The 22,208-nt window shown below is 46.4% G+C and overlaps 1 protein-coding gene across 1 annotated transcript in view; it reads right to left on the reverse strand.

The window, feature by feature from the left end:
- The window catches only part of RUSF1 (RUS family member 1), a 28,557-nt gene extending 8,941 nt beyond the window's left edge, over positions 1-19,616 (reverse strand). The window contains exons 1-12 of the mRNA XM_077789548.1: positions 19,578-19,616; positions 16,421-16,512; positions 14,559-14,704; positions 13,267-13,381; positions 12,350-12,395; positions 11,966-11,998; positions 10,391-10,496; positions 9,517-9,618; positions 7,254-7,324; positions 4,994-5,232; positions 4,466-4,523; positions 2,724-2,794 (exon numbers count right to left, since the gene is read on the reverse strand). Of these exons, the coding sequence (XP_077645674.1) occupies positions 2,724-2,794; positions 4,466-4,523; positions 4,994-5,232; positions 7,254-7,324; positions 9,517-9,618; positions 10,391-10,496; positions 11,966-11,998; positions 12,350-12,395; positions 13,267-13,381; positions 14,559-14,704; positions 16,421-16,466 (1,033 nt within the window). The 5' untranslated portion in view covers positions 16,467-16,512; positions 19,578-19,616. The remainder of the gene's footprint in view (positions 1-2,723; positions 2,795-4,465; positions 4,524-4,993; positions 5,233-7,253; positions 7,325-9,516; positions 9,619-10,390; positions 10,497-11,965; positions 11,999-12,349; positions 12,396-13,266; positions 13,382-14,558; positions 14,705-16,420; positions 16,513-19,577) is intronic.
- Between the last annotated feature and the right edge of the window lie 2,592 nt (positions 19,617-22,208).

Below are 22,208 nucleotides of genomic sequence, written 5' to 3' on the forward strand. Positions count from 1 at the left end.
GTTCACAAAAATCCCCAAATGTTCCCAAAAATCCTGAAATGTTCCCAAAAATCTCAGAATGTTCCCCAAAAATCCTGAAATGTTCCCAAAAATCTCAGAATGTTCCCCAAAAATCCTGAAATGTTCCTAAAAAATCCCGAAAATCCCGGAGTGTTCCCGAAAATCCGGAGAGAAACGTTGCCGAAAATCCAGAAATCCCAAAATGTTCCCAAAATTCCCAAAAATCTGGGAATGTTAACCAAAATCACCAAATGTTCCCAAAAAATCCTGAAATGTTCCCAAAAATCTCGGAATGTTCACAAAAATCCCAAAATGTTCCCAAAAATCCCAAAAATCCGGGAATGTTCACCAAAAATCCCAAAACGTTCCCAAAAAATCTTGAAATGTTCCCAAAAATCTCGGAATGTTCCCAAAAATCCCAACATGGACCCAAAATAATCTCAAAAATCCCAAAAAATCCCGAAAATCCGGGAGCGTTCCGGGAAATTTTGAAAGAAACGTTGCCGAAAATCCAGAAATCCCAAAGTGTTCCCAAAAAATCCTGAAATGTTCCCAAAAATCTGGGAATGTTCCCCCAAAAATCCTGAAATGTTCCCAAAAAATCCCAAAAATCCCGGAGCGTTCCCGAAAATCCGGAGAGAAACGTTGCCGAAAATCCTGAAATCCCAAAATGTTCCCAAAAATCCCAAAAGTCTGAGAAAGTTGACCAAAAATCCCGAAATGTTCCCAAAAATCCGGGAATGTTCCCAAAAATCCCAAAATGTACCCAAAAATCCCGAAAATCCCAGAGTGGTCCTGAAAATCCAGAGAGAAACGTTGCCGAAAATCCAGAAATCCCAAAATGTTCCCAAAATTCCCAAAAGTCCGGGAATGTTCCCAAAAAATCCTGAAATGTTCCCAAAAATCTCGGAATGTTCACAAAAATCCTAAAATGTTCCCAAAAAATCGCAAAAATCCTGAAATGCTCCCAAAAATCTCGGAATGTTCACAAAAATCCTAAAATGTTCCCAAAAAATCGCAAAAATCCTGAAATGCTCCCAAAAATCTCGGAATGTTCACAAAAATCTTAAAATGTTCCCAAAAAATCGCAAAAATCCTGAAATGTTCCCAAAAATCCCGAAAATCCCGGAGCGTTCCCGAAAATCCGGAGAGAAACGTTGCCGAAAATCCAGAAATCCCGAAGTGTTCCCAAAATTCCCAAAAATCCGGGAATGTTAACCAAAATCCCCAAATGTTCCCAAAAAATCCTGAAATGTTCCCAAAAATCTGGGAATGTTCACAAAAATCCTAAAATGTTCCCAAAAAATCGCAAAAATCCTGAAATGTTCCCAAAAGTCCCGAAAATCCTGAAAGAAAACTGCCAAAAATCCAGAAATCCCAAAATGTTCCCAAAATTCCCAAAAATCCAGGAATGTTCACCAAAAATCCCAAAATGTTCTCAAAAAAATCCTGAAATGTTCCCAAAAATCTCAGAATGTTCCCCAAAAATCCCAAAATGTTCCCAAAAATCCCGAAAATCCCAGAGTGGTCCTGAAAATCCGGAGAGAAACGTTGCCGAAAATCCAGAAATCCCAAAATGTTCCCAAAAATCCCAAAAATCCGGGAAAGTTGCCCAAAAATCCCGAAATGTTCCCGAAAATCCCAAAAATCCGGGAATGTTCACCAAAAATCCCGAAATGTTCCCAAAAAAATCCTGAAATGTTCCCAAAAATCCCAACATGGACCCAAAATAATCCCAAAAATCCGGGAATGTTCGCCAAAAATCGCGAAATGTTCCCAAAATTCCCAAAAATCCGGGAAAATTCCCAAAAATCCAGAAATACTCCCAAAAATCCCCAAAATCCGGGAAAACTCCCAAAATATGGGAAAACTCCCCAAAATATGGGAAAATTCACAAAAAATCTGGGAAAATTCCCAAAAATTCTGAAACTTTCCCAGAAATCCGGGAACGTTCCCAAAAATCCAGGAGAATTCCCCAAAAATCCCAAAATGTTTCCAAGAAATTCCAAAAATCCGGGAGCGTTCCTGGAAATTTTGAAAGAAACGTTGCCGAAAATCCAGAAATCCCAAAAATCCCAAAATGGTCCCGGAATTCCCAAAAATCCGGGAATGTTCACCAAAAATCCCAAAATGTTCCCAAAAAAATCCCCAAAATCCCAAAATGTTCCCAAAATTCCCAAAAATCCAGGAATGTTCCCCAAAATCACGAAATGTTCCCGAAAATCCTGAAATGTTCCCGAAAATCCTGAAAATTCAGCAATGTTCCCAAAAATCCCAAAAATCTGGGAAAATTCCCAAAAATCCAGGAAAACTCCCAAAATCTTGGAAAATTCCCAAAAAACCCGGGAAAACTCCAAAAAAATCTGGGAAAATTCCCAAAAATCCTGGAAAATCCCCAAAAAATCCTGAAACATTACCAAAAACCTGGGAAAATTCCCAAAAATTCGGGAAAATTCCCAAAAATCTGGGAATATTCCCAAAAATCCAGGAAAGTTCCCCAAAATCCGGGAAAATTCCCAAAATTCCAGGAAAATTCCCAAATATCCCCCAAAAATTTTTCCTCCAAATTTTTGGGATTTTTGCCCCGTTTTCCCTCCTGATTTTTTTCGCGTTTTCCCAAATTTTGGTGTTTTTCCCCCAAAATTTTGGTTTTTTTTTTTCTGTTTCCCCTCGGAATTTTGGATATTTTTCCCAAAATTTTGGGAATGTTGGGGTTTTCCCACCTTGGGAGGGGCGGAGCACGAGGACGTAGTCGGGGGTTCCGCACTCCAGAGCCTTCCGGAACTCGGCCTCGCTGGAAAAGCGGGAAAAAAATCCCAAAATTGGTCAAATCCCGACAAATTCCCAACGGTCCCAAAAAATTCCCCAAAATTCCAGAAAATTCCCACAAAATTCCCCCAAATTTCCCAAAAAATTCCTTCAAAATTCCCCCGAAATTGCCCCAATTTGACCAAAAATTCACAATATTCCCGCAAAATTCCCCCAGAATGCCCAAAAAATTTCGCACAAAATTCCTCAAAAATTCAAAAAAATTCCCACAAATTTCCCAAAAAATTTCCCACAAAATTCCTCAAAAATTAAAAAATATTCCCACAAAATTCCCCAAAAACTTCCCACAAAATTCCCTAAAACTCCCCCAAAATTCCATAAAATTCCTCAGAAAATCCACAAAATTCCCCCCAACTTCCTCCAAAATTCCTAAAAAATTCCCTCAAAATTTCCCTCAAAATTCCACAAAATTCCTCACAAAATTTCCCACAAAATTCCCTCAAAACTCCCCCAAAATTGCTCAAATTTCACCTAAAATTCACAATATTGCCACAACATTCCCCAAAAAATTCCCCCAAAAATAAAATAATAATGTCTCCAAAATTTTCCCCAAAGATTTCCCCCAAAATTCCCGAAAATTCCCCATAAAATTCCAAAGCCGCACCAAAAAATAACCAAAAAATTACAAAAATTATCCCCCCAAAATTCCCAAAATTCCAAAAAAATTCCCTCCAAAATTTATAAAAATCTACAAAAATTTCCCCCCAAAATTCCCCAAAAATTCCCCAAAAACTCCCCCCAAAAAAATCAAAAAAACACCAAAAAAAAGATAAAAACTTCCCCAAAAACCCCAAAAATTAAAAAAAATTTCCCTCCAAAATTTATAAAAATCTACAAAAATTTTCCCCCAAAACTCCCAAAAATTCCCCCAAAACTCCCCCCAAAAAATAAAAAAAACACCAAAAAAAAGATAAAAACTGCTCCAAAAACCTCAAAAATTCAAAAAAACTTCCCTCCAAAATTTATAAAAATCTACAAAAATTTTCCCCCAAAACTCCCAAAAAATTCCCCGAAAACTCCCCCCAAAAAAATCAAAAAAACACCAAAAAAATGATAAAAACTTCCCCAAAAATTCAAAGAAATTTCCCTCCAAAATTTATAAAAATCTACAAAAATTTTCCCCAAAACTCCCAAAAAATTCCCCGAAAACTCCCCCAAAAAAATCAAAAAAAACACAAAAAAAAAGATAAAAACTTCCCCAAAAAACCCAAAAATTCCAAAAAATTTCCCTCCAAAATTTTTAAAAATCTACAAAAATTTTCCCCAAAAATTCCCCAAAAAAATCCCAAAAATTCCCCCAAAACCTCCCCACAAAAAATAAAAAAAAACACCAAAAAAAAGATAAAAACTTCTCCAAAACCCCCAAAAATTCCAAAAAATTTCCCTCCAAAATTTATAAAAATCTACAAAAATTTTCCCCCAAAATTCCCCAAAAAATACCCAAAATTCCCCAAAAACTCCCCAAAAAAATTCCAAAAAACACAAAAAAATTATAAAAACATCCCCCAAAAATCCCCAAAAATTCCAAAAAAAATCCCAAAAATTAAACAAAATTCTCCGAATTTTCACCCCTATTTTTTTTCCCAAAAATCCCCCAAAATCCCCCAAAATTCCCCAAATTTGGCCCCGCCCCCACCTGCTCACGAGCTGCTCCAGGGGCGCCCCCAGGTGGAGGCGGAGGCGGGACCCGAACCCTGGGGGGGGGAGGGGCGATGACGTCATCAAAGCGCGCCCCAAACCCCTGCGGGCGTGGCCGGGAAACCCCAAATTCCCCAAAATCCTCCCCAGGTGTGCCCAGGTGACCCCAAAACCTCCCCAGGTGTGCCCAGGTGACCCCAAATTCCCCAAAATCCTCCCCAGGTGTGCCCAGGTGACCCCAAATCCTCCCCAGGTGTGCCCAGGTGACCCCAAATCCTCCCCAGGTGTGCGCAGGTGACCCCAAATTCCCCAAATCCTCCCCAGGTGTGCCCAGGTGACCCCAAATCCCCCAAAATCCTCCCCAGGTGTGCCCAGGTGCCCCCAAATCCTCCCCAGGTGTGCCCAGGTGTGCCCAGGTGCCCCCAAATCCTCCCCAGATGTGCCCAGGTGTGCCCAGGTGACCCCAAATCCTCCCCAGGTGTGCCCAGGTGTGCCCAGGTGACCCCAGATCCCCAACCCCCCTCACCTGGCAGCAGCGGCTCGCGGGGGTTCACCTGCTCGGGGCGGGGCAGCTCCAGCTCGACCCCGCCCGGCCCCGGGCTGACCACGCCCCTTTCCCCGCCGGCCCCGCCCCCTCGCAGGGCCCAGCCAATGGCCAGCCGGAGGCGGGGCCGGTTCAGGGAGGTGAGGGTGAGGGAGGCCAGGGCGGCCATGTTGGCGGCCAGGTGAGCGGCCAGGAGCAGCCCCAGGGTGGCCCAGGTGAGCCTGAGGGGGGGCGGAGACAGGTAAGGACACGCCCACTGGTGAATAAACCACGCCCCCTTTGGGAATAAGCCACGCCCACCTCACCTAGGCCACGCCCAATTATGGATAGGCCACGCCTCCTTCGTGAATAAGCCACGCCCACCTCAGAAATGGCCACGCCCACCTCACCTGGAAGACCCCAAACCTCACCTGGGCCACGCCCACTTATGGATACGCCACGCCCACTTAATTAATGAGCCACGCCCACCTCACCTAGAAGAGCCCAAATCTCACCTGGGCCATGCCCACTTATGGATAGACCACGCCCATTTTATTAATGAGCCACACCCACCTCACCTGAGCCACACCCACATCACCTGGAAAGATCCAAAAATCTCACCTGGGCCACGCCCACTTATGGATAGGGCACGCCCATTTAATTACTAAACCACACCCACCTCACCTTGGCCACGCCCACCTCGCCTAGAAGAGCCCAAGCCTCACCTAGGCCACGCCCACTTATGGACAGACCACGCCCATTTCCCAAATAAGCCACGCCCACCTCACCTTGGCCACGCCCACCTCACCTGAAGTAGCCCAAAGCTCACCTGGGCCACGCCCACTTATGGACAGACCACGCCCACTCCATTAATGAGCCACGCCCACCTCACCTGGGCCACGCCCACCTCACCTGAAGTAGCCCAAAGCTCACCTGGGCCACGCCCACTTATGCATAGGCCACGCCCACTTCATTAATGAGCCACGCCCACCTCACCTGGGCCACGCCCACCTCACCTAGAAGATCCCAAAGCTCACCTGGGCCACGCCCACTTATGGATAGACCACGCCCACTTCATTAATGAGCCACGCCCACCTCACCTTGGCCACGCCCACCTCACCTGAAAGACCCAAAATCTCACCTGGGCCACGCCCACTTACGGATAGGCCACGCCCATTTAATAAACCACACCCACCTCACCTTGGCCACGCCCACCTCACCTGAAAGAGCCCAAAGCTCACCTGGGCCACGCCCACTTATTGATAGGTCACGCCCATTTTATTAACCCACGCCAATCTCAATTTGGCCACGCCCACCTCACCTGGAAAGAGCCCAAATCTCACCTGGGCCACGCCCCCTTACAGACAGGCCACGCCCATTTAATTACTAAACCACACCCACCTCACCTTGGCCACGACCACCTCACCTGGAAGACCCCAAACCTCACCTGGGCCACGCCCACTTATGGACAGACCACGCCCATTTAATGAACAAGCCACGCCCATCCAACATAGGCCACGCCCACTTATGGACAGACCACGCCCACTCCATTAACAAGCCACGCCCACCTCACCTGGGCCATGCCTGCCTCACCTGGGCCACGCCCACTTATGGATAAGCCACACCCACCCCACATAGGCCACGCCCACTCTTGGATAGGCCACGCCCATTTCTTGAAGAAGCCACGCCCACCTCACCTGGGCCACATACACTTATGGATAGGCCACGCCCATTCCCTATATAAGCCACGCCCATCCAACATAGGCCACGCCCACTTATGGATAATCCACGCCCCTTCTTGAATAAGCCACGCCCATTTTGCCGAAAAACTCCAAACCCTTCTGGCCCCGCCCAATTCCAGCCCCGCCCCTCGAAGCCCCTCCCCTTTTAAGCCCCTCCTACTTCCCACCTCAGAGTTAAACCCCTCCCCATTTAAGCCACGCCCCTTTTAAGCCCCTCCTATTTAAACCCCGCCCTTTTAAGCCCCTCCCATTTAAGCCACGCCCCTTCAAGCCCCTCCCCATTTAAGCTACGCCCCTTTAAGCCCCTCCCCATTCAAGCCACGCCCCTTTAAGCCCCTCCCCACTTAGGCCACGCCCCTTCCTCCCCCTTAGGCCCCGCCCCCTGCTCACATCCACTTAGCCCTGCCCACAATGGCCACGCCCCCATTTTGGCCACGCCCCCTGTCCCGACCAATAGCAGTGGTCCCCTGCCCTCTGGCCACGCCCCTTATGGTGGCCACGCCCCCGGCCCCGCCCCTCACCATGGCCGCCCGTCCAGCAGGGGGAGCAGCAGCAGCGACAGCAGCAGCCCCGCCCCGTTCACCAGCGTCTCCTGCCAGTAAGGACCAGTACAAACCAGTCAGGACCAGTACAAACCAGTATGAATTGATAGAAACCAGTATGGACCAGTACAAACCAGTAAGGACCAGTACAAACCAGTATGAATTGATAGAAACCAGTATGGACCAGTACAAACCAGTAAGGACCAGTACAAACCAGTAAGGACCAGTACAAACCAGTAGGAATTGATAGAAACCAGTATGGACCAGTACAAACCAGTATAAACCAGTACAAACCACTATAAACCAGTACAAACCAGTAAGGACCAGTACAAACCAGTAAGGACCAGTACAAACCAGTAGGAATTGATAGAAACCAGTATGGACCAGTACAAACCAGTAAGGACCAGTACAAACCAGTAAGGACCAGTATAAACCAGTAGGAATTGATAGAAACCAGTATGGACCAGTACAAACCAGTAAGGACCAGTACAAACCAGTAAGGACCAGTACAAACCAGTAAGGACCAGTACAAGGCAGTAAGGACCAGTACAAACCAGTATGGACCAGTACAAACCACTATAAACCAGTACAAACCAGTAAGGACCAGTATAAACCAGTAGGAAGTGATAGAAACCAGTAGGAACCAGTATAAACCAGTAGGAATTGACAGAAACCAGTAGGAACCAGTAGGAATTGATAGAAACCAGTATGGACCAGTATAAACCAGTATAAACCAGTAAGGACCGGTACAGACCAGTATGGACCAGTACAGACCAGTATGGACCAGTACAGACCAGTATGGACCAGTACAGACCAGTATGGACCAGTATGGACCGGTATGGATTGATAGAAACCAGTAAAAACCAGTACAGACCAGTATAAACCAGTAAGGACCAGTATGGACCAGTATGGAACAGAACATACCAGTACGGACCAGTACGAACCCTTAAGGATTGATAGAAACCAGTAAAAACCAGTATAATCCAGTATAAACCAGTAAGGACCGGTACGGACCAATACAGACCAGTATGGACCAGTATGGACCATTACGGATTGATAAAAACCAGTATAAACCAGTATAAACCAGTTAGGACCGGTATGGACCAGTATGGACTGGTAGGGATTGATAGAAACCAGTATAAACCAGTATAAACCAGTATAAACCAGTAAGGACCGGTAAGGACCAGTATAAACCAGTATAAACCAGTATAAACCAGTATAAAACAGTATAAACCAGTAAGGACCGGTAAGGACCAGTATAAACCAGTATAAACCAGTATAAACCACTATAAACCAGTATGGATCAGTACAGACCAGTATAAAACAGTATGGACCAGTATGGAGCAATTCGATAACTCACTTGGCGGCCATCTTGGATTACATTATTTGGCTGCCATCTTGGATTGGTAGTTTATTGAGCACTATAAACCAGTACAAACCAGTATAAACCAGTATAAACCAGTATAGATGGTCCAAATCCCCTCCCAGTCCCCTCCCAGTCTCCTCCCAGTCCAAACCAGTGCTCCCAGTCCCACCCGGCTGCTGTCCTTGGCGGCCATCTTGGACTACATTATTTGGCCGCCATCTTGGATGAGTAACTCAGCACCAGTGTAAACCAGTATAAACTAGTGTAAACCAGTATGGATGGTGCCAAATCCCCTCCCAGTCTCCTCCCAGTCCAAACCAGTGCTCCCAGTCCCACCCGGCTGCTGTCCTTGGCGGCCATTTTGAATAACTCACTTGGCGGCCATCTTGGATTGGTAGCTTATTGACCACTATAAACCAGTACAAACCAGTATAAACCAGTATAAACCAGTATGGATGGTTCAAATCCCCTCCCAGTCTCCTCCCAGTGCCCTCCCAGTCCAAACCAGTGCTCCCAGTCCCACCCGGCTGCTGTCCTTGGCGGCCATTTTGAATAACTCACTTGGCGGCCATCTTGGATTGGTAGCTTATTGAGCACTATAAACCAGTACAAACCAGTATAAACCAGTATGGATGGTCCAAATCCCCTCCCAGTCTCCTCCCAGTCCAAACCAGTGCTCCCAGTCCCACCCGGCTGCTGTCCTTGGCGGCCATTTTGAATAACTCACTTGGCGGCCATCTTGGATTGGTAGCTTATTGACCACTATAAACCAGTACAAACCAGTATAAACCAGTATAAACCAGTATGGATGGTTCAAATCCCCTCCCAGTCCCTTCCCAGTGCCCTCCCAGTCCAAACCAGTGCTCCCAGTCCCACCTGGCTGCTGTCCTTAGCGGCCACGTCGGCCACGTTGTCCCTCCGGGCCTGGTGCACGGCCAGGGCCGCCCTGGTGGCGCCGCCGGCCACGCCCACCACGCACTGCCACCAGTACAAACCAGTATAAACCAGTATGGACCAGTATAAATGGAAAAATACAGCGTAAACCAGTACAAACCAGTAGAAACCAGTATGGACCACTATAAACCAGTACGGGCCATCCCAGTCCCATCCCAGTCCCTCCCAGTTTGGACCAGTAACATCCCAGTTCATCCCAGTTTATTCCCAGTCCCTCCCAGTATAAACCAGTTCCCTCCCAGTCCCTCCCAGTTCCCTCCCAGTCCCTCCCAGTATAAACCAGTTACCTCCCAGTCCATCCCAGTCCATTCCCAGTTTATCCCAGTCCCATCCCAGTCCATCCCAGTTCCTCTCAGTCCATTCCCAGTTTATCCCAGTCCCCTCCCAGTCCCTCCCAGTCCCTCCCAGTTCCTCCCAGTTCATCCCAGTATAAACCAGTTACCTCCCCAGCCATCCCAATTTATTCCCAGTTCATCCCAGTATAAACCAGTTGCCTCCCAGTCCCTCCCAGGATGGACCAGTAACATCCCAGTTCATCCCAGTTTATTCCCAGTTCCCTCCCAGTCCCTCCCAGTATAAACCAGTTACCTCCCAGTCCATCCCATTCCCTCCCAGTTCCTCCCAGTCCCTCCCAGTTTATCCCAGTTCATCCCAGTATAAACCAGTTGCCTCCCAGTCCATCCCAGTATGGACCAGTAAGATCCCAGTTTATCCCAATTTATTCCCAGTCCATCCCAGTATAAACCAGTCCCCTCCCAGTCCCTCCCAGTATAAACCAGTTCCCCCCCAGTCTCACCCTGGCGGCGGCCGCCATGATGAGGAGGGCGGGGCCGAGGCTCAGCCAATGGGGAGCGAGGATTTCCAGCACCAGGGCGACGTCATTGAGCACGTCCGCCACCAGCCTGGGGGCGGGGCCTGCCCTTATTTGGAGTTGTGGGCGGGGCTTCATCCCATTGATTGACATGGAGGGGGCGGGGCCTGCCCTTATGTGGAGTTGTGGGCGGGGCTTATGCCATTGATTTACATGAAGGGGCGGGGCCTACCCTTATTTGGAGATGTGGGCGGGGCTTCTGCCATTGATTGACATATGGGGGCGGGGCCTGCCCTAATTTGGACTTGTGGGCGGGGCTTCATCCCATTGATTGACATGGAGGGGGCGGGGCCTGCCCTTATGTGGAGTTGTGGGCGGGGCTTATGCCATTGATTTACATGAAGGGGCGGGGCCTACCCTTATTTGGAGATGTGGGCGGGGCTTCTGCCATTGATTGACATATGGGGGCGGGGCCTGCCCTAATTTGGACTTGTGGGCGGGGCTTCTGCCCATTGATTGACATGTAGGGGTGGGGCCTGCCCTTATTTGGAGTTGTGGGCGGGGCTTCTGCCCATTGATTGACATGTAGGGGGCGGGGCCTGCCCTTATTTGGAGTTGTGGGCGGGGCTTCTGCCATTGATTGACATGTAGGGGGCGGGGCCTGCCCTTATTTGGAGTTGTGGGCGGGGCTTTGCACCATTGATTGACATGTAGGGGGCGGGGCCTGCCCTTATTTTGAGTTGTGGGCGGGGCTTTGCACCATTGATTGACATATGGGCGGGGCATGCCCTTATTTGAAGTTGTGGGCGGGGCTTTGCACCATTGATTGACATATGGGCGGGGCATGCCCTTATTTGAAGTTGTGGGCGGGGCTTCTGCCATTGATTGACATGGAGGGGGCGGGGCCTGCCCTTATTTGGAGTTGTGGGCGGAGCTTCATCCCTTTGATTGACATATGGGCGGGGCCTGCCCTTATTTGGAGTTGTGGGCGGGGCTTCTGCCATTGATTGACACATGGGCGGGGCCTGCCCTTATTTGGAGTTGTGGGCGGGGCTTATGCCATTGATTGACATGGAGGGGGCGGGGCCTGCCCTTATATGGCGTTGTGGGCGGGGCTTCTGCCCATTGATTGACATGGAGAGGGCGGGGCTTGGCCTTATTTGGAGTTGTGGGCGGAGCTTCTGTCCATTGATTGACATGGAGGGGCGGGGCCTGTCCTTATTTGGAGTTGTGGGCGGGGCTTCTGCCCATTGATTGACATATGGGCGGGGCCAGCTTTTATTTGGAGTTGTGGGCGGGGCTTCTGCCATTGATTGACATGGAAGGGGCGTGGCCTGCCCTTATTTGGAGTTGTGGGCGGGGCTTTGCACCATTGATTGACATGTAGGGGCGGGGCCTGCCCTTATTTGGAGTTGTGGGTGGGGCCATATATGGTAAAGGGGGCGGAGCTTAAGAATGGCACCCTATTAGCATATACGGGAAAAGGGGCGGGGCTTAAGGGCAACAGCCATATATGGTAAAAGGGGCGTGGCTTGGATGGGGAAAGGGGCGGGGCCTCACCGCCATTGCTTGGCCTCACAGTCCAGGTGGCTCCTGGGGGGGGGGAAACCAGTATAAACCAGTATGGACCAGTATAAACCAGTAAAAACCAGTATGGACCAATCCAAACCAGTACAAAAATCGCCCCCAGCACGGATGATACCCCATTTTTAACCCTTTCGTCCCCTCCCAGTATAAACCAGTATGACCCAGTTCCCTCCCAGTTCCTCCCAGTTCCCCCCCAGTCCCTCCCAGTCCATTCCCAGTTTATCCCAGTTCCCTCCCAGTCCCTCCCAGTATAAACCAGTTTGGCCCAGTCCCTCCCAGTCCATTCCCAGTTCATCCCAGTTCCCTCCCAGTCCCTCCCAGTATAAACCAGTTTGGCCCAGTCCGTCCCAGTCTCACCCCTGCAGCCACACGAAGACGATCCTGGTGATGATCCCGACCCCGTCTGCGAATTCCGGGAATTTTGGTTGGGAATTCTGGGATTTTTTTTAGGAATTCCAGGATTTTTTTTTAGGAATTCGGGGGGTTTTTTTGGGGAATTCCGGGGTTTTTTTGGGAATTCCAGGATTTTTTTGGGAATCCCAGGATTTTGGGATGGAATTCTGGCTTTTTTTCAGGAATTTGGGATTTTTGATTGGAATTCCAGGATTTCGGTTGGGAATTCTGGGTTTTCTTTGGGAATCCCGGGATTTTTTTGAGAATTCAGGATTTTTTGGGAATTCTGGGATTTTTTGGGGAATTTGGCATTTTTTTTGGGAATTCCGGGATTTTTTTTTTGGGAATTACAGTAATTTTTTTGGAAATTCATGGATTTTTTTTCAGTAATTCCAGGATTTTTGATGAGATTTCCGGGTTTTTTTGGGAATTCAGGATTTTTAATTGGAATTCCAGGATTTTTTTTGGGAATTCCGGGATTTTTTTCAGGAATTTGGGATTTTAGTTGGGAATGCCAAGATTTTTGCTGGGAATTCCGGGTCTTTTTTGGGAATTTGGGATTTTGGGATGGAATTCAGGATTTTTTTTGAGAATTAGTGATTTTTTTGGGGAATTCTGGGATTTTGGTCTGGAATTTGGGATTTTTTTTTCTGGGAATTCCGTTTTTTCTCGGGAATTTGGGATTTTTGATGGGAATTCCAGGGGTTTTTTTTCGGAAATACCAGGATTTTTTTGGGAATTTGGGATTTTGGTCTAGAATTCAGGATTTTTGATGGGAATTCCGGGATTTTTTTGGGAATCCCGGGATTTTTTTCAGGAATTCGGGATTTTTTTTGGGAATCTGGTATTTTTTGGGAATTGGGGAGCGCGGCGGGCCGCACCTCGCAGCAGCCAGGTGAGCGCGGCCCCGGTGACGGAGGCGGCGCCGTCGCCGACCCCGACGGCCTCGAGCACGGCCCGGGCGGAGAGAGACGAGCACAGCGAGGAGCAGAGAGCCTGGAAACCAGTGCGGACCAGTATAAACCAGTATAAACCAGTACGGACCAGTATAAACCAGTATAAACCAGTATGGACCAGTAAAAACCAGTGCGGACCAGTATAAACCAGTATAAACCAGTACGGACCAGTATAAACCAGTATAAACCAGTACGGACCAGTATAAACCAGTATAAACTAGTATGGACCAGTATAAACCAGTGCGGACCAGTATAAACCAGTATAAACCAGTACGGACCAGTATAAACCAGTATAAACCAGTACGGACCAGTATAAACCAGTATAAACTAGTATGGACCAGTATAAACCAGTGCGGACCAGTATAAACCAGTACGGAACGGTACGGGACCAGTATAGACCAGGAACCTCCCAGTTCCCTCCCAGTTTGTCCCAGTCTCTCCCAGTATAAACCAGTCCATTCCCAGTCCCTCCCAGTCCCTCCCAGTTTCCTCCCAGTCCATCCCAGTCCCCTCCCAGTCCCTCCCAGTTCCCTCCCAGTTCATGCCAGTTCTTTCCCAGTCCTTCCCAGTCCATCCCAGTCCCTCCCAGTATAAACCAGTCCATCCCAGTCCCTCCCAGTTCCCTCCCAGTTCCTCCCAGTCCCTCCCAGTATAAACCAGTTCCCTCCCAGTCCTTCCCAGTATAACTCAGTCCCTCCCAGTCCCTCCCAGTTCCCTCCCAGTCCCTCCCAGTATAAACCAGTTCCCTCCCAGTCCCTCCCAGTCCCTCCCAGTCCCTCCCAGTATAAACCAGTTCCCTCCCAGTCCCTCCCAGTCCCTCCCAGTTCCCTCCCAGTTCCCTCCCAGTCTCTCCCAGTATAAACCAGTTCCCTCCCAGTCCCTCCCAGTCCCTCCCAGTTCCCTCCCAGTCTCTCCCAGTATAAACCAGTTCCCTCCCAGTCCCTCCCAGTCCCTCCCAGTCCCTCCCAGTATAAACCAGTTCCCTCCCAGTCCCTCCCAGTCCCTCCCAGTTCCCTCCCAGTTCATGCCACTTCTTTCCCAGTCCTTCCCAGTCCATCCCAGTCCCTCCCAGTATAAACCAGTCCATCCCAGTCCCTCCCAGTTCCCTCCCAGTCCCTCCCAGTTCCCTCCCAGTCCCTCCCAGTCCATCCCAGTCCCTCCCAATCCCTCCCAGTCCCTCCCAGTCCCTCCCAGTCCCTCCCAGTACAAACCAGTACCTGCAGGCTGTCCCAGCACTGGTACCGGGCGTAGTCGGGGCTGACGCTCTCAGGGAAGCCCTGGGGGAGCAGCAGCCGCTGCCGAAATTCCCCAAAATTCCCAAAATTCCCCAAAAATTTGGGGAGAAAACAATGAGAAAACGTCACTGGGGGAAAGGAGGCGGAATTGGCCAAAATTCCCGAAAAATTTCGTGGAAATTCCCTAAAAATTCCTCGAAAATTCCCAAAAAAATTCCACCTAAAATTCCCAAAATATTCCCTGAAAATTCCATGAATTTCCCTAAAAATTTCCTAAACATTCCTCGAAATTCCAAAAAATTCCATCCCCAAAATTTCCCGAAATTAAAAAAAAAATTCCACCCAAAATTCCCAAAAAAATTCCAACCAAAATACCCAAATCCAGCCAAAATTCCAAAAAAAAATTCCAACCCAAAATTCCCCCCAAAATTCCCCAATCCACCCAAAATTCTACCCAAAGTTGCCAAAAATTCCACCAAAAACTCCCCAAAAATTTCCCTCAAAAGTCCCCCGAAAATTCCCAAATTTCCCCCCAAAAAATCCAGAAATGTTCCCCCAAAATCCACAAATTTCCCCCCAAAAATCCCAAACTTTTCCTCAAAAAATCCCACATTTTTTCCAAATTTCCCCCCAAAATTCGGAAATTTCCGCCAAAAATTCCTCCCAACAATTCCCAAATTTCCTCCGAATCCCCCAAAAATCCCCCCAAAATTCCCAATTTTCCCCCCCAAAATTCCCAAATCTCCCCCCCAAAATTTTCAAATTTCCTTCTAAAATCCTCCCAAAAATTCCCAAATTCCCCCCCAAAAATCCCAAATTTCCCCCCTCAAAATTCTCAAATTTCTTCCCAAAATCCTGATATTTTCCCCAAAAATCCCAAATTTCTCCCTAAAATCCTGATATTTTCCCCAAACCCCCAAATTTCCCCCCAAAAATCCCCCCCAAAAATTCCAAATTTCCCCCCTAAAATCTCAAATTTCCCCAAAAAATCCCAAATTTTCCCCCAAAATTTCCAAAAACTCCCGCTAAAATCCCCCCCCAAAATTCCCAATTTTTCCCCCCAAAAAATCCAAAATTTCCCTCCAAAATTTCCAAAAATTCCCCCCAAATTTCCTCCCAAAAATTCCCACATTTCCCCCCCCCCCAAATTTCCAAATTTCACCCCAAAAATCCCTTCAAATAATTCCCAAATTTCCCTCCAAAAAATTCCAAATTCCCCACCCTCAAAATTCTCAAATTTCTTCCCAAAATCCTGATATTTTCCCCAAAAACCCCAAATTTCCCCCAAAAAATTCCAAATTTCCCCCCTAAAATCTCAAATTTCCCCCAAAAATCCCAAATTTTCCCCCAAAATTTCCAAAAACTCCCCCTAAAATCCCCCCCCAAAATTCCCAATTTTTTCCCCAAAAAATCCAAAATTTCCCCCAAAATTTCCAAAAATTCCCCCCAAATACCCCAAAAATTCCCAAATTTCCTCCCAAAAATTCCCACATTTCCCCCCCCCAAATTTCCAAATTTCCCCCAAAAATCCCAAATTTTCCCCCAAAATTTCCAAAAACTCCCCCTAAAATCCCCCCCCAAAATTCCCAATTTTTCCCCCCAAAAAATCCAAAATTTCCCTCTAAAAACCCCAAATTTTCCCCAAAAACCCCCAAATTTCCCCCCAAAAATTTCCACATTTCCCCCCCCAAAAATCCCAAATTTCCCCCCAAAAATATCCCCAAATTTCCCTCCAAAAAATCCCCAAATTCCCCCCAAAAATCCCAAAATTCCCCCCCCAAATCCCCACGTGCCCGGCTCCGCTCCCGCTCCCTGCCCGGCTCCGCTCCGGGTTTTCCGCTCACCGCCACCGCCCTGCGCAACCTCTCGCGAGATTTGGGCCGGTCCCATCGCGAGACTTCGCGGGAGCCCCAGAAAACCCGGCACTGGATCCCGCCTGGAAAATTGGGAGTTTTGAGGGGATTTTTGGGGGAAAATTTGGGATTTTTTGGGGGGGAAAATTGAGAATTTTGTGGTTTTGAGGGAAAATTGGGAATTTTTGGGAGTTCAGGGGAGAATCTGGGGGAAAAAATGGGATTTTTTTAGGTGTTTTATTTACAATTTTTGGGCGTTTTTTGTTGTTTGGAATTTTTGGGGGGATTTTTTTGTGTTGTTTTTGATTTTTTTTTTGTGTTTTTTGTGGTTTTTTTTGAGGATTTTTTTTGGATTTTTTGGAAATTTTGGAGGATTTTTTTTCTGGGTTTTTTCGGGATTTTTTTTTATTATTTTTGAGTTATTTTTTGAATTTTTTTGGGTATTTTTAGAAATTTTGGGGGATTTCTTTTGGGGATGTTTCTGGAATTTTCTGGGATTTTTGGGAATTTTTTTTTTACGATTTTCTGGGAGCTTTTGGGCATTTTTAGGGATTTGTTTGGGATTTTTTTGGGATTTTTGGGACTTTTTGGGGATTTTACAAAGATTTGTGAGGATTTTTTTGGGGGGAATTTTTGGGGATATTTTGGGATTTTTTTTTTTTGGAAATTTGGGAAAGAATTGGGAATTTTGGGGGAAAATTGGGAATTTTGGGGATTTCTGGGGAAATTGGAATTTTCGGGAGGGTTTTTTTTGTGATTTATTTTGAATTTTTTTGGTATTTTTGGGGATTTTTCCCAATTTTTTGGGGGGATTTTTTGGGTTTTAGGAGAATTTTGGGGGAATTTTGGGACTTTTGGGGAGTTTAAGGAGGTTTTTTTTGGATTTTTTGGCATTTTTGTGGGGACTTTTTTGGAATTTTTTGGGGGATTTTTTTCAGGTTATTTTGGGGTTTTTTTGGGATTTTTCAGGGGAATTTTTAGGGATTTTATTGGAAATTTGGGGATTTTTCCAAGATTTATGGGGGCGATTTTTTGGGATTTTTTGGAAAATTTCTAGGGGATTTTTTTTTTTAATTTAAATTTTTGAGGGATTTTTTTTGACTTTTTGAGGATTTGGGAGGAATTTTTTTTGGAATTTTTTTGATTATTTGGGGAATTTTTTTGGGGAATTTTTTTGGGAATTTTTTTCGATTTTTTTTATTTTTGGGGCATTTTTTGGGATTTTTTTGGGTTTTTTTTTGGGGGGGGGTTGGGGGAATTTTGGAAATTTTGGGGAATTTTATGGAGTTTTTTGGGGTTTTTTCAGCCCTAAAACCCTACAGAGGAATGAGGTAGGAGAGGGGAAATTGGGAAAAATTGGGAAAATTTGGGGAATTTTGGGAACAAAATGAGGAAATTGTGGGGAAAAAAATTGAATTTTTTGCACAAAAAAATGGGGAATTTTGGGGGAAAAAATCGGATTTTTTGCACAAAAAATTCAGGGAATTTTGGGAAAAAAATCAGATTTTTTAATTGTTTTTTCGAGGATTTTTTGGGATTATTTTATAAATTAATTTGATTTTTTGGGGGGGATTAAATTTGATTTTTTTTTTAATTTCTCTGGGGATTCTTGGGGAATTTTTCAGGTATTTTTTTGAGCGATTTTTTGGGGGGATCTTGGGGAGAAATTTTGAATTTTTGGGGACTTTTGAATAATTTTTTAAATTTTTGTGTATTTTTTTTCGGGGACTTTTTGGTAAATTTTCTTTTTCTGGAGTTTTGGGGATTTTTCTGGGGGGATTTTTGGAGATTTTTTCGGGATTTTTTTAAAGATTTCTGACGAAATTTTGGGGATTTTTGGTTTTTTACCCTTCAGGGCTTTCAAGGGGGGGATTCGAGGAGAATTTTGGGGAAAAAATTGGGAATTTTGGGGGAATTTGTGGGGAAAATAATTGGGAATTTTGGGAAATCCTTGGACAAACCTCGGGAAAATTTGGGAATTCCCAGGGGATTTGTGGGATCTTGGGAGAAATTCGTCAATTCGGGGCAAATTTTGGGGAAATTTTGGGGAATTTTGGGATTTTTGAGCCCCAGACCTCACGGGAGTCCCAAAAAACCCGGCACTGGATCGGGGCTGGAACGGGCAAAAATTGGGGATTTTTGGGGAATTTTGAGGTTCTTTTGGGATTTTTTTGGGGAAAAGTTGGAATTCAGGGGAAAATCTGGGGAAAATTGTTAATTTTGGGGAAAATTTGGGGCATTTTTGGGAAAAAATTGGGATTTTTTAGGGGTTTTGTTGCGATTTTTGGAGGGATTTTTTTAAATTTTTTTGGGGGGTATTTGTAGAAGTTCTGGGGAATATTTTTGGGAATTTTTTTGGGGAAGTTTTTGGGAATTTTTGGGGGGATTTTTTTAGTTTTTGAGGATTTTGGGTGATTTTTATGGGAATTTTTTTAGGATTTTCTGGGAGCTTTTGGGGATTTTTTGGGGCATTTTTAGGGGTTTTTTTGGGAGTTTTTTTCGTTTTTTTGGGGAATTTTGGGACTTTGGGGGAATTTTAGGGAGGTTTTGGGGGAGTTTTTCGGATTTTTGGGGAATATTGGAGTTTTTGGGTTTTTTTTCCCAATTTATTTTAATTTTTTGGGTATTTTTGGGGATTTTCCCCGATTTTTTGGGGGGGATTTTTGGGTATTTTTTTGAGATTTTGTAAAGATTTTTTTGGGATTTTTGGGAAATTTGGGGCATTTTTTAGGGATTTTTGGGAGTTTTTAGGGATTTTGGGGGGGGAATTTTTTGGCTTTTAGGAGAATTTTGGGGGAATTCGTGGGAAAAAAATTGGGAATTTTGGGAAATTCTTGGGACAAACCTGGGGGGAAATTTGGGATTTGTGGGATCTTGGGAGAAATTCGTAAATTGGGGCAAATTTTGGGGAAAATTTGGGGAAATTTTGGGGGAAATTTGATATTTTTGCCTTTCCTGGGCTGATTTTGGGTGAATTTGGGGCGATTTTGGCGCTCTCGGGGTCGTTTTTGGATAATTTTGGGGCCCCGGATGCGATTTTGGGGGTCCCGAGGCCGCTCGGGGCCGCTTTGAGGCGGTTTTGGGGCATTTTGGGGCGATTTTGGGGCATTTTGGGGGTTCCCCCCCTTCCCCCCCCCTCCCACGTTACCCTCCGGCCGCTCCATCGGCACTTCCGGGTTGGGCACTTCCGGGTCCGGCACTTCCGCGTTCGTCACTTCCGGCCTTGCCCTGGGAACGGCGCCGCCGCTTTGGCCACGCCCCTTTCTCCTCCCCGGGAAAAAGGACCCAAAAAACCCCAAAATTCACTCCAAAAATGCCAAAATTCGCCCCAAAAATGCCAAAATTCACCCCCAGAAACCCAAAATCCCCCAAATTCTCCCCCAAAACCCCAAAATTCACCCAAAATCCCCTTTAAAAAGCCCAAAATTTACCCCAAAATTCTCGAGAAAACCCCCAAAATTCACTCCAAAAATGCGAAAATTCACCCCAAAACCCCCAAAATTCACCGAAAATCCAACCCCAAAATTCACCCCAAAATTCACCCCAAAAATGCCAGAATTCACCCCAAAATTCTCCCCAAAAATTCAAATATTCACCGAAAATCCAACCCAAAATCCCGAAAATTCACCTCCAAAATTCACCCCAAAAATCCCAAAATTCACCCCAAAAAACGCAAAACCCCCAAAATTCTCTCCAAAAGCCCCAAATTCAACGAAAATCCCACTTAAAAAGCCCAAAATTCTCCTTAAAATCCCCAAAATTCATCGCAAAAACCCCACAACCCCCAAAATTCACCCCAAAAATGCCAGAATTCACCCCGAAAACCCAAAATCCCTAAAATTCTCCCCAAAACCCCAAATTCACTGAAAATCCACCCCAAAAGCCCCAAAATTTACCCCAAAATTCACCCCAAAGTCCCCAAAATTCACCCCAAAATTCACCCCAAACCCCCAAAATTAACCCAAAAACCCAAATCATCCCCAAAACCCCCAAAAACTCCCCCCAAAATTGACCCCAAAAAATCTAAAATTCAACCCAAAAAACCCCCAAAATTTACCCCCAAATTAATCCCAAAAGTCCCCAAAATTCACCCCAAAATTCAACCCCAAAACCCCAACATTCACCCCAAATTTCTCCCAAAATTCACTCAAAACCTCCCAAAATCCTTCCCAAAACCCCCAAATTTTACCCCAAAATTCCCCCAAAAAATTCACCTCAAAAACCCCCAAATCCACTCCAAAAATCCACAAAATTCACCCCAAAAACTGCCAGATTTTACCCCAAAATTCCCCCCAAAACTCACCCCAAACAATCCCAAGATTCACCCTAAAATCCCCAAAATTCACCCAAAACCCCCAAATTTCACCCCAAAAATCCCCAAATTTTACCCCAAATTTTACCCCAAAATTCCCCCCAAAATTCCCAAATTTCCCCCCAAAAAAATCCCAAAATTCACCCCAAAAATCCAAAAATTTACCCCAAAATCCCAAAAATTCTCCGCAAAATCCCCAAAATCCTCCCCAAAACCCGCAAATTTTACCCCAAATATCCCCCAGAATTCACCTCAAAAACCCCAAAATTCACCCCAAAAATCCAAAAATTTACCCCAAACCCCCCAAAATTCACCCCAAAATATTCTCCAAAATTCTTCACAAAATCCCCAAAATCCTCCACAAACCCCAAATTTTTTCCCCAAAATTTGCCTCAAACCCCCAAAATTAACCCCAAAATTCACCCTAAAATCCCCAAAAATCCCCCCAAAAGTTCCCAATTTTTACCCCAAAATTCACCCAAAAATCGCCAAAATTCACCCCAAAAATCCAAAACTTTACCCCCAAAACCCCAAAATTAACCCCAAATTTTTCCCCCAAATTCTCCACAAAATCCCCAAATATCACCCCAAAATTCACCCCAAAATCCCCAAATTTCTCCCAAAAATTCCCCCAAAAGCCCCAAATTTCACCCCAAAATTTCCCCCCAAAAAATCCCCAAAATGACCCCTGAGTGACCTTTGACCCCCCGCGTGACCCCGAGTGACCGCTCGGACACGGCGGGAACGGCTCCGAGCGATTTTATTGGCTGGGAAAGGGAAAAGGGGGCGGGGCCAGGCAGGGGTCAAAGGTCAGGGAGCAAGGGGGGAGTGACCACGAGTGACCAGGACTGACCATGAGTGACCAGTGGTCACTTTAGAGTGACCAGTACTGACCATGAGTGACCAGTGGTCACTTTGGGGTGGCCTGGGGTGACCAAGAGTGACCATTGGTCATTTTGAGGTGGCCTGGGGTCACTTTGGGGTGGCCTTAGAGTGACCACAAGTGACCATGAGTGACCAGTGGTCACTTTAGGGTGGCCTGGGGTCACTTTGGGGTGGCCTTAGAGTGACCACAAGTGACCATGAGTGACCAGTGGTCACTTTAGGGTGGCCTGGGGTCACTTTGGGGTGGTCAAGGGTGGCCTAGGGGTGACCAGGAGTGACCAGTGGTCACTTTAGAGTGACCAGTACTGACCATGAGTGACCAGTGGTCACTTTGGGGTGGCCAGGAGTGACCACTGGTCACTTTGGGGGTGGACATGGGGTGGTCAAAGGTGGCCTGGGGGTGACCAGTGGTCACTTTGGAATGGACAGGGGTGGTCAAGGGTCACTTTGCGGTGGCCTTGGAATGACCAGTGGTCACTTTGGGGGTCAGGAGTGACCAGTGGTCACTTTGGGGTGGCCTGGGGTCACTTTGGGGTGGTCAAGGGTGGCCTGGGGGTGACCAGGAGTGACCAGTGGTCACTT

The sequence above is a fragment of the Lonchura striata genome, chromosome 35, assembly GCF_046129695.1.
Source record: "Lonchura striata isolate bLonStr1 chromosome 35, bLonStr1.mat, whole genome shotgun sequence".
Lineage (NCBI taxonomy): Eukaryota > Metazoa > Chordata > Aves > Passeriformes > Estrildidae > Lonchura > Lonchura striata.